The sequence below is a fragment of the Leptonotus elevatus genome, chromosome 15 (genome assembly GCF_054856555.1).
Source record: "Leptonotus elevatus isolate MCC_2025b chromosome 15, RoL_Lele_1.0, whole genome shotgun sequence".
NCBI lineage: Eukaryota > Metazoa > Chordata > Actinopteri > Syngnathiformes > Syngnathidae > Leptonotus > Leptonotus elevatus.
This window is the reverse complement of record NC_141253.1, coordinates 7,906,874-7,919,791: the sequence shown is the minus strand read 5'-3', so window position 1 is coordinate 7,919,791 and position 12,918 is coordinate 7,906,874. Positions and strand designations below refer to the sequence as shown.

At 35.7% G+C, this 12,918-nt stretch overlaps 1 protein-coding gene across 1 annotated transcript in view; it reads right to left on the bottom strand.

The window, feature by feature from the left end:
• Nucleotides 1-788: 788 nt before the first annotated feature.
• Nucleotides 789-12,918, bottom strand: part of epha5 (EPH receptor A5) — a 74,563-nt gene continuing 62,433 nt past the window's right edge. The window contains exons 18-19 of the mRNA XM_086097552.1: nucleotides 10,149-10,313; nucleotides 789-8,886 (exon numbers count right to left, since the gene is read on the bottom strand). Coding sequence (XP_085953678.1) covers nucleotides 8,775-8,886; nucleotides 10,149-10,313 — 277 coding nt within the window. The 3' untranslated portion in view covers nucleotides 789-8,774. The remainder of the gene's footprint in view (nucleotides 8,887-10,148; nucleotides 10,314-12,918) is intronic.

The window sequence follows — 12,918 nt, the reverse complement described above, 5'->3', positions numbered from 1 at the left end:
TGTACATTTAGAACAGATATAAAATTTGTGATTAATTATGAATAAATTAGTGAAGTAAAAAAAATATATAAAAAACTATAAAAAAAAATACTTTTTGTGTACATTTGGAACAGATATAAAATTTGTGATTAATCGTGAGTTAACGAGTGAAGTCATGCGATTGTTTTCAATAAAAAATTTTAGTCCAGAATTTTTAATAATCTTTTCTTTTTTAATTAATTCACTGCCATTGACGGCTATAAAAGTCATAAATTCATTTGAACTATTTCTATTAGTTTAAATTTTTTCCACTTTTGTTAACAAGAGTATAAAACCTAAAAAAAATGTATTGTACATTTAGAACAGATATAAAATTTGTGATTAATCGTGAGTTAACTCGTGAAGTCATGCGATTAATAACGATTTAAAAAAAATAATCGCCTGAAGCCCAAATTTTTTAATAATATTTTTATTTTATTTTATGAATTTATGGCAGTGAATGAGTTAATTTGGCGAGCCTCCCTTGTTCTGCCCTGGAGGTGCCCTGTCTTGAAGAGGTGCTTTCTGAAAATGTACCCCGTACATTTTGCGGTTCTGGTCAGACCACTATCTACAGTGCCCCCGGTGGCGGCCGAGGGTACTACACCCCTGGTAGAACTGGAAAAAGAACTGAAAAAGGGCGCTGTAAAGGAAGAATGAAGGAAATAATGCAACAGTCTGGTGAAATTACTTTGCCGTTCCAATATTTTTCGAGGCGGACCTGATGTCACTACCCCCACTTGTGCTGTCCTATCAAAAAACAAAGTGGCTTACTTTTGTACAATTTTATTGAAAAAATAGAGCATTTGAGAACACACTACAAAAACAGCAACACAAACATAATACATGACAGTCTCAAAGACAAACTAATATCACAACAGTTACTAAGTATGTTTCACTGTGCTTTCAATTAATCCAAACTGTCATTCATTTATTTAAAAAAATGTGCGCTTCACCAGTACAATTATTGTTTTCAGCACGGGGGAGACCTGATCGCCACACGTGTGTCAATAGTAGAAGACAATTCATCAACAAAGATTTCAGATAGACCCGTAAGCCAAGTTCCATGCTAACGCGCCATCTTTGCAAGTAGGAAAAGCTTTCGATTGATGGCCCCTGCATGACTGAATCAAGAAAATTGAATTCATTTTTTTAGTAGGGAAACACCAACAATTGCGCGGATGATTTTGAGCATTGGTAAATGGATGATAAGGTTTGAAGAGTCCCAAATATCATAACCTTGACAAAGCTCAACATTCGTAAAAAAAAAAAGTTAGGGAGCACATTGCTTATATTTTGAGTACTGAATAAACCAATTAACTATAAGGGTAAAAAATCCTCTACAAATATGATCTGCCAACAAAACCTGTTCTCATTTCCATGAAAACAATTTTTCTGTTTTTGCCAGTTATACCAGAGCTTTCGGCAAAGTTCAATTTAAACTAACTTCTTACCAGTGAATAAGCCATGGAGACAAAAATGTGGAGGTTGAACCACCAGGTGTCATCTTAAGACTTTATCTCAGTGAGCATTAAAAGGCAAAACGTTTTACTATGGATGTCAGGCGATTCATTTTTAAAATCGTAATTAATTGCATGACTTTAATAGTTAACTCACGATTAATCGCAAATTTTATATATTTTCTAAATGTAGAATAAAATTTACAGGACACATTTTCATACTCTTGTTAACATAAAAGTGAAAACAATTTAACTAGTAGAAATATGGCTGCATCTTTTAGTCATTGATACAGTAATTTCATAATAATTCATAAAATTTAGTTAAAATTAAAAAGATGTACTGCACTGTAAAAAACGAGTGTGATATTGATTTGTGTTGAGGTCATTTTTCTGCCACGAGATGGCATAATTGCATTTGTTAGATATTGGTGACAGCTCAGTGCATTTTTCTTTTTATATTAAGAGCTGTCTAATCTTTGACATAAAGTAAATTGTGAAATTCTGCAAAACTGTAAATCACAACTTGACCCCAGTCTCCACAAATATATGCATTGTTATTTAATTTATTACTGCGTAATTTTGACATGGACGTATCTGCTGCGTTGCGACGGGAATTCCCCCAATGCAGATTTTCCAAGTAAGGGGCGGTCATTATATAGAAAAATTAGTGGCGCTAAAGGAACTTTAAATTAACTCAAAATTAACGCACTCATTTTGACACCTCTACTTTTTTACAGTTTTTAATAGCACCAAAAGAAGGTTGCCATCACTGTTAGAAAGAGGAAAGATACGATGATGACCATAACAATGGAACTTATTGCGCTATACACATTTCTGTCCTGGATGCTGAGTACAATATGGCTAAAGCGACGAAGACCTCCCAGGTAAACGTTGACGTGTGGATAATCCTCAAGTTTAAATAAAATGTGGTTTACTTTTTCTTTTCTTTATAATTACGATGTTTTATGTACCGTTATTATAAAACGCTTCATGTATCTTTACATGTGTATAGCAGTTAACTCATTCACTGCCATTGACGGCTATAGACGTCAAAAATTCATTTAGACTATTTCTATTAGTTAAAATGTTTTCCCACTTTTGTCAACAAGAGTATGAAAACCTAGATTTTTTAAAATTGTATTAGAACAGATATAAAATTTGTGATTAATCGTCAGGTAACTAGTGAAGTCCCGCGATTAATTATGATTAAAAATGGTAATCGCCTGACACCCCTAATTATATATATATATATATATTAATATATATATATATATATATATATATATATATGTATATAATATTTTCTTTAAAAAATGATAATAACAATTTTGAAAAAAAAAAATTACAATTATTATAGTTATTTTTTTTAAAGAAAAGATAATTTAAATGTAGGGGTGTCAGGTGATTACATTTTTTAATCGTAATTAATCGCATTACTTCACTAGTTAACTCACGATTAATCACAAATTTTATATATGTTCTAAATGTATTTTTTTTTCTCTCTAGGTTTTCATACTCTTGTTAACAAAAGTGGGAAAAAAAGGTTAAACTAATAGAAATAGTTCAAATGAATTTATGACGTCTATAGCCGTCAATGGCAGTGAATGAGTTAAGGAACACATCGTGTATTCCAATTCCTATAAATTGCTTATTAAAAATGGTTTCAAAATGTGAAAAATATCCAACCAATAACAGACGTCATTCCAGTTCACCGGCATGGCAGAGAAACAAGACATCAGTAAGTTTTTGCTTGCAAATTGAAAATAATTTTATAGGACAACAAGCAATGATGTTGTTGCGTTCGTTATGGATTTTACAAGTTTAAACAAATTCATATCTGTGAACACAAGACCACTTTAAAGTGGAATTGCTGGAATGCCAAAACATCTGGCTTGAGCATACATCAAGTCATTGTCATACATTTGCCATAATGGTGCTCGTCATCATTGGGTCTGCTTCATAATTATGATTTTCAGAAAATAAACAGGCGATAAAAAAAAAAGCAGGGAACCCAATAAAAGCTATAAAGTAACTTTCCAGTAAAAAGAAGGGCAACAGATTCATCATAAAGTGCAAATGAAATTAGTTCCAACATACACATTGTCTGACATTCTTCTTATTGCCTGCAGATAACGTTGGCAAAAGTAAATAAAACACAACTGGGGCGGAGCATGTTGGCAGGGGAGGAAATGATGGTGCTAAAAAAGATACGAGGCACTTAGAAGGGTGTACAATTTTCCAACTGTTCATGCCCTAGGCATAGGTTTCTTGTTGGAATTAGGTAACCGTTTAATTTGTGCGTAATCCCACAAAAATCTGACGTCATTTAGAAATGATGGAATTGATTCATTGTGTTTTGAAGAGAGAGGCAAAATCCAGGGCACTATTTTAGCTGCATCCTAAGGGTGCTATCAGTCGGTTTCGGTTAGCTGCGCCACGCGCACGCTATGGCAACTCGTCTGTGACACTTGCGAGAGTCTCCCATCTCATTAACTCTTTCACTGCCATTGACGGCTATATACGTCAAAAATTCATTTGAACTATTTCTATTCGTTTCCCCCCCACTTTTGTTAACAAGAGCATGAAAACCTACATTTTTTTATTGTACATTTAGAACAGATATAAAATTTGTGATTAATCGTGTGTTAACTAGTGAAGTCATGCGATTAATTACGATTCAAATTGTAATCGCGTGATGGCCCTAATTTTTTTTTCCGTTTCTTTAAATCGTGTCAGGCGATTTACATTTTTGATGGTAATTAACTGCATGATTTCAATAGTTAACTCACGATTAATCACACATTTTATATCTGTTGTAAATGTACAATAAAAAGTTTTTTCTAGGTTCTCATACTCTTGTAAACAAAAGTGGAATTATTTTTAAACTAATAGAAATAGTTCAAATTAATTTTTGACGTCTATAGCCGTCAATGGCAGTGAATGAGTTAACAAAAAAAAGCAATTTGGTAGTCTATTGATAATTTCCCCCATGATAGCCAAATGTCCATCCCTTGAAAATGTCACAATAAGTCTACAAATACGGTGGGTTGCATTTGTTTTTGTCTTTAAGGCCAAAATGTTTTCCCCCCATACAAATATTCGCTGTAATTATGACTTTATTGCCATATTATATATTATTACATTTAAAATTCTAAAATGTAGATGTGATTATGTGACAGATGTTTTATTCTCTTCACATTCCGCCTCTTCATTTTTTTTTTATATACGTTGACATAAAGGAGAATTCCGCCGCCATGTTCTTAAACATAAAACAAGATGTTAAAATGTTGATGGACTTTTAACACCATAACTCATCACAAACACAGAAGAGGTCTTCCATTTGACTCTGGGTGTTATTCAAAAGTCATGTTCTGAAAAAATAAAATAAAAAATAAAAAGTGAAAACAGCCTTTTAAAATCTTACATTCTTCTTGTGTGCTTTTCAAGCAGTCCATCGAGTGCTCCCCCACTAAACCATCTATTACAGTATAAAACTACTTTTACAATCTCATTTCACAAAAGCTATGAAGGAGTGTCAGGGCTACTGCAGTGAAGTGACCAAAAATATAAAGTAATAACGTAAAAAATAAATAAATTGAAATTGACTTTACCAGAAAAGAGATGTAATTTGAGAGAAAAAAAGAAGAAGCCTGTATCCCACTGTACGTGTTTATATAATGTTGATTTGTCGTCAGGGTTCGTTCACGTTCACCAAACATTTAGCGAGATGAAATCTGAACATGTTCAAGACAAGAAAAAAAAAAAACTACAAGAAATCAACATTCGCTCACAATTTACAAACGTTTGCCCCCCTCAGTGGGATACGGCCTTTAATCGTCATATCACAACGAAAAAGTTGGAAGTTCAAATATTATGATCATAAACACACCACATTTTGATGTGTTTTATCGTGTCAGACTATTTATGTCTGTGTATTACTTTAGACATTTTTAAAAATCATTTATTCGCCCTAATACTCATTCATAAGCTCGGGGGGGGAAAAAATCTGCAAAGATGATTAAATGAGCATTGACATCATCAACTTTAAACCTTCGCATACACAAAAAAGTTCATATGGCAAGTTATCTGCACATTTCTGTAGACATTAAATACGGTAGGAAAAATATTTGCCACTTTTGGAAATATAACTCGATTTTGAAAACTGAGAAATGACATCCAACCTGTATTTGTTTGCAAATCAGTTGGGGTTCACCTATACAAAAGTCAGGTGAGCTCGCTGTCCCTAATTTACCGTAGCCCAGGTCGAACGTTTAAGAATGCTGATTTAGAAATGTTTTTTTGTATTATTAATTACTATATTCTACTCTGAGATGCTTGATCAATACCGACTTGACCACATGGTAGACTGAAGAACAATGCTCCCTGCTTTGAATATATATAATACATTATTTACACGAAATACATGTAGGCAGAGCTTCACAGAAACAACGCAAACACTAACAATTTTTTGCATTTTCTATAAATACGAATAAATAATAAGTGATTATCGATTTCTTCAATATTGCCGCGGTTTGCCAGTGGTTCAGTTTGAATGAGGTGCACTGTGTGGTGTGGCAGACATGAAGGTTCGGAAGAGTTGCTGAGGGGTTTCCCGCAGTACCTGAAGGTGGACGTGAAGGCTCCATTGAGGATTTGATTTGCACAAACAACTGCTTAATCAAGCTTAACTCATTCACTGCCATTGACGGCTATAGACGTCAAAAATTCATTTGAACTATTTCTATTATTTTTTCCCACTTTTGTTAACAAGAGTATAAAAAACAAAAAAATTATTATTATACATTTAGAATAGATATAAAATGTGTGATTAATCGTGAGTTAACTATTGAAGTCATGCGATTAATTACAATGAAAAAATGTAATCGCCTGACGCGATAAAAAAAAAGAAAAGAGAAAACATTATTAAAAATTAGGGGCGATTAAATTTTTTTTATCGTAATAAATCGCATGACTTCACTAGTTAACTCACGATTAATCACAAATGTTATATGTGTTCTAAATGTACAATAAAAAAATTATAGGTTTTCATAAACTGTTGAACTAATAGAAATAGTTCAAATTAATTTTTGACGTCTATAGCCGTTAATGGCAGTGAATGAGTTAAAAGGGGACGTCACCCCCTTTACAATAATATGTTGTGTGTGCCGCCACTAGTGTAAACACGGCATTCTGATTAACATTGTGTTTGTGGAATATGAGTTGAGTAGCAAAATCCACACGTTTTTTTCCCCCATCTCATTAGGCGGCCATTTTGTCACTTGCTGTTGACCGAAAATAACATCACACTTGCTCACTTGTTTTCTGAAGCTAAGCCATGATTGATCGTTTTCTGAACCCTGCGCAACTGTGATGTCATTTTCACTTGACAGCAAATGCAAAGTGCCTTCGATGTATAAAAAAAAAGGTTTCAAAAGGCTGTTTGTAAGTCGAGACATATTGAATTTAGTTTTTAAATTAAATTTTATTAAACAAAAAAAATTGTAGTAAGTAATAAAAACAAATAAAATTATATACAGTATGCTGTACACTGTCTATAAATAAAATAATAATAAAAAAGTAAAATAAATTAACATTTATACAGCCCAGTGTACCGTAATAAAAAGAAAATACATATGCCAATGAATATGGTGATTACCTGGGGTTTCACTTGACTGAGAGAGAGAGAGAGAAGCAACCCCCTTTGCTCCGAGCTGTTTTACTGGATTTTGACTGATTTTGCATGGCCCACACAATATTGCTATTGCTATAAAAACATGTAACCTACCAAAAGAAGAAAGATTAGAGTCTCTTCTTTCATCAGGAAAAAATATATATGTATCTGTTTATGTTTTGCAGCAATTAGCATTAGAATATAGCTAAGTTTCATCATTATTCACCAATCTGTTTAAAACTGTGGGGAAAATAGCTTTTTATAACAAGGCCCTGGTTGATCTCTTACACTCTGCAGTCACCTGCTGGCCATTTTTGTAATAACTACCATTGCTTTAAGCGACGTCTTCAGGTCAGAGGCTGCATCAAAGCTTTCTGTATGCTCTAGCATGAAAATACATAAACGTAAAAATATGTTTTTGGGACCATGGCAATATTTAAACTGGAATGTTTTTATACGCTTTTGGGAGCAAATGAGTTAAAAATATGAACTTGCGAGCGCAATACCGCATTTTATGACATTTAAGGACATCTGTTAGCGTTTGGCTCCATCTGCCAACGCTCGTACGTCAGACGTTCGTAACTAGAGGGGGAACCTGTTAATCAGAATACCATGTCTAGACTAGCGGGGCCCGCATAGAACATATTGTAAAGATTCCACTTCCAAGTCCTTGACATCTCTTTGTCTGTAGTAATCTTTTTAGATGGTTTCAATGCAATCCTCCAGTTTAAATATCCGTCGAACTTCTTCGATGAACTTGAAGAATCATCACGGTCCTTGTGAATAATCCAACAATTGGGACCGTGCATGGCTGGGTGAGTGTACATCAGATGATTAATCACGTTGCAGTTTTTTTTTTTTTTTTTTTTTGTCCCAAGTAAGACAACATAAAGCGAGCCGACGTGTCCATGCAATCTGCGAGCAAACTTGAGAAGAGTGTAAGAGCCGGTTTCCAATGTTAAATCTCCATTTGCTTATCAGAAGAGAACACAAAGCAGCCGTTCTGAAAAGCTTTACATTCATCCAGTATAGAAACAAGTCCATACTCTTCTGGAGACAATCACACCCAGAAACGTGTGGTCATAACTTTGCATTTCAAGGTTCCAGTCAGTATACATGCTTGCCGTTCCTTTTTAAGGTAATGATTAAAATGTGCTTGAACGTGACTGTGGATCTTAAATGAGTTTTGACAGCCCGATTATGGCCGGCAAACAAAAACTGGAGCCAGTTTCCAGAAGACAACAAGCAAAGTATACACGTTGGCTGGACTCAGATAACCCGAGACAGGCCGAAAGACGAAACAGACGTATTTGTTGTGATATAGCCAAAAAGTGCTGGTAGCTCTGGAAATCCTATGTTCATGTTTGACTGTGAGAGTCCCAGAGACTCACTCAGATGGAATCATCTGGATGGAAAGTCTTGGGTTGAATTAGTCCACCGCGTTCCCTTCAGTTTGGTCTGTGACACCACTAACAAAACAGAACAAAAATCCACTCACTGGTCCATAGAAAGTGTGTTTCTCATCATCCGAAAGTGCTAAGCCCGCTCTAGGTCCAACTGCAGTCTTCATACTTAGGTCCACATTGTGCGTGTGTGTGTGCGCGCACCTGCACGTACAGTATGCATCAGATGTTGACACTGGTATTGGAGTTGTTCATGAGAACTCTCATTTCCTGTATGCTAGTGATGATTTTCTTCTGATGCCCTGCTAGGTTCACGCCAACTCTCCGCAAGTCTCTGGAAAACAGCACAGGAAGATGCGTGTTAGGGGTCGCTATGATATAAATCCTTCCAAAGTTGGATTTTCAGACAATTGTTAATAGTTGTGCAACGCTAGGTTGTTCCATAACAAATGTGTTTGGCCAAGCAGATTTTGATTTGAATGAAACTTGGGGCACTTGTTGATAGTGACGGCACGACATTAAATGTCAAATTTTCGGTCAAAGGGAGGAGGGGTTTGGAAGCTACAGCCAACCGAATGTTGACATTTCTGGCAAAAAAAAAAGAAGAAAGAGGCGTGGCCACCTTCCTTAAAACGCTTATATCTCAGGAACTACTCGGTCAGTTTTTACAAAACAGATATTGTTGGTAAAGGAATTCAACAAAGATTCAGAATTTGAAATCATTTTGAAGATTGGTGCATATTTTGATAAAAATTTTCATACAATGTAATCCCATATGTACGGAGAAGGATTAGGGCCAGTGAAGAGGGAAAAAAAGGGTTGGGCAGGATTCTCACTTTAATCTCAGAATTCTGACTTTAACGTCAGAATTCTCACTTCATTCTCAAAATTCCGAGTTTAAATTGAGAATTCTTACTTTAATCTCAGAATTCTGACTTTAAAGTGAGAATTCTCCCTTTAATCTCATTCTGAGATAAAAATCAAGTCAGAAAGTAAGAATTCTGAGATTAAAGTCAGAATTCTGAGAATAAAGTTAGACAACCTTTTTTTTTCTCTTCACTGGCCCTAATCCTCTCCCATACATACGTTTTCTAAATGACAAAAGTTTCAGAGATGTAATTTTTTTTGTTTAGCAACAATAAGGAGTCAAAGTATCAATACACTCCGCTATTCATTGCATAATCATTGAAAGTTGAATCTTCATTGAAAGTTGTATATTTCGTAACAAAAAGGGTTCAAAGGAAGGCAGCTATGCCTTTTTTTTACCGAAAATGTCAACATTCGGTGAGCCGTAGCTCCCAAACCCCTCGTCCGATTGAGTGTTGTGCCATCACTATCAACAAGTACACCACGTTTCATTAAAATCAAACTCTGCTTGGTTCAAATTTTCAGACTTCCCTCATAATTTTCCTACTAGTTGTGCCTTAAATCTTAATAACGATAATGCCAGCAATACGCCATTGAGCGCTTTTTTTTCTCCTTCTTTTTCTGCCAGGTAGTTTGAGTGCTTCCTGCCACCATCAGCAACAGTCACACATGAAAACGTAACCTAAGGATATCATAAAACCCGAATGATACTTGTCAAAGCTCCCTTACTCGGATGTCATCTGAGCGACCGTGTCCAGTGACGAGTATCCTCCTTCCGTGAAGAGTTCCGTGTAACGGCCCATCTTGATAGAATCCAGCCACTCGCCGACTGTTCTACTCCAGACGTTGCAGTCCCCGTCGACACTGGCATGCTCCACTAACAGGTTGGATACCCTGATGACAGCAGAAAGTTAGACATTCAGTGCCATTGACGGGTATTGTTGTCAATTCCGATTTTTCGGCGAGGATGGACGGGAGATCGTCTGATGCTGCTCCGCTGTAAATGTCAAACTTGGAAACACTTTTACTGATGCATAAACACCAGTCATGACATCAATGCACAGATTAGATACAAGATTAGCAAAGTTTGTGAGTCCTGGCTGCATTTTTTGCAACCTACCATTTTTTTTATAATTCAGAAGAAATATAATTTGAGCTAAAAAGCGTCTACAAACTAACGTCTTAAACATAACAATAGCATATCTTCTGCGCTTTGACACATAACATTGCCTTCATTATGCTATGAATTCACTGCGATGCAAAGCTGAAACTACGGTTCACTCATTACGAAGAACACATTATTCAGGGTTATTCTCCGTGCCGACAAAGAACGAGCGCCAAGCTTTGAAATACAAACGTTGAAGCTTGCAAACAGCATTCTCCACGCTGCGGCTAGCTCATATGAGCGTCATTATGCAGACGGTCTGGCCTTGTTGGCGCTCCTTTGAACTGTCAACCACTATTGCATTTGGTTGTTACATTGGGAATTTACTTATTATCAGTGTTCCTCTTTGTAGAAAGGGCCGAGTAATGATCACCCATTATTTCATTGCCTCTACGAAAGAAATAAGGAGTAAATGTTTCCATTACTACACTTTAATGTCATTATACACTAATGTACAACTAACTAATTGGATGTTGGAATGCTTTGAAAATAAAGACATCCCACAAAAAAAAACAATTGAAACTATTGCTTATTCTTAAGAAAATCAATTTCATTTATTCCTTTAGTCCCCCCCCCCCCCCCCCCCCCCCACCCTCGCCAACATGAAGCGATTGCGGTCTTTGTCCAAAGTGATTTAATTATGCAGCCGCACAAGATTTCAAGAGACTCTATTTACATTTAATCTGAATGATGATGAGTTTAGCTCAGAGTTTAATTCACTAGAGAAGGAATATGTAAAGCAATGGGAGGGAGGTGTCGAAAGTGTAATTTAACAGTTTCACAAGACGTAGGTGCCTTTTCTTGAAGCTGAAGAAAAAGGAAAGCCAATTTTAAGAGCGAATACCATTTCAGTTGGATTGTCTTAAATGTGTCGTTCTCACTGGTGATTATTACTTCCTTGATCAGCACAATGCATTTCAATACCCGTTACCGGATTCAAAGGAAACATATTAGGGAAAATTAGCTTTTTACTTGTTTATACACAAATTGCTGTAGGTCCGAAGTGCCTGCCACTCATTGAGTGTGAAATTAAACAACCAAGTAAACCTTTTGGTTATCTACATATTTCTGAAAATAGTCCATTTGCGACAAATTAATATACTAGCCCCGCCCTCAGAGCAGAGCAAGAAAAAACACTTTAAAGCGGCTGCTGAAGCACGAGCAAGTCTAAGTTGAAGTTGCAGTGTTAGCTACTGTGACCAGATTTTCAAAATAAAAAATTCGAACACTACAGTCTCACTGACAACCAAATATACAAAAAAAATCCTCACCAGGAACCATTCATAACACATTTAATCGCTACTCAATCTGCTTTAGCTAATGCTAAATGCTATCTTGGCTGACTGTAAAGCCGGGACAAAACAACGGGACTCAAGACACAAGGCTCAAGACCGCGACTGTTAGTCATGTCCCGCAAAATCAGTGCTTGTCCTAATAATAATAATAATAATAATAATAATACAACTGACTTTCCGTGGTAGCCAGTCTGTGAGTCGCTCACAAAAAGGCCGCTGGACTGTTGTAAACCACAGAACCGATTGCTTTTTTGTTGTCAACACTTAGAAATCAAAAGACTTTTCCCATAACTAAGATGTTGTGATGACGCAAAAAAACCTACAAAAAAACGCGACCATCACACGGGGTTGTTTGTTAGCCTCAAATTGCTATCTTCAGCTAGCCCGTCCAACAACTGCGTGCTAAAGATGAGTAGTAGGACAACGCACAGCAACATCTCAGGACACTGTTACCTTTGTAAACATTTCACTTGTGATACGGCATCCCCAAGTCACGTTCAAGTGGTGAGTGATGTATTTTCAATCTGGCAAACTATGTCTTCACATGATCAGTGGCACGGCAATAAGTAAACAAAATATTCTAAACGAGCTAGTGCATAGCATGAACGTCAGTACAGTGTATTGTAATATTGTTATCCTTTAAAGCACTCATATTAATGTGTTCAAATTGAATGAGTTTGTTTGAATGGTTTTAGTTATGAATCATAGCCTTGAATGCAGTTGTACAATAGAAAAATGCTTAATATGAAATCATAACAAAACGTACGGGCCACCACTGCAAATTCTTTTGTTGATACCCATAAACATGTGGAGAGCGTGAATTTTTTTGATAATACTTGCACTTCTGGTCTAAACATTAACTTGACATTTTTAGTATTTAAGATGTAAATGTATATTTGTGGTGTATGATGTGTAGGCACTTGTAAAAAAATAAAAAATAAAAAAACACTGTTGTATATATCAGTAATATAATGAAAACGCTGTGAAATGTGAATAGAAGACGCTCCATCAAGTGTTTTAACATTGCTTGATTCTATGA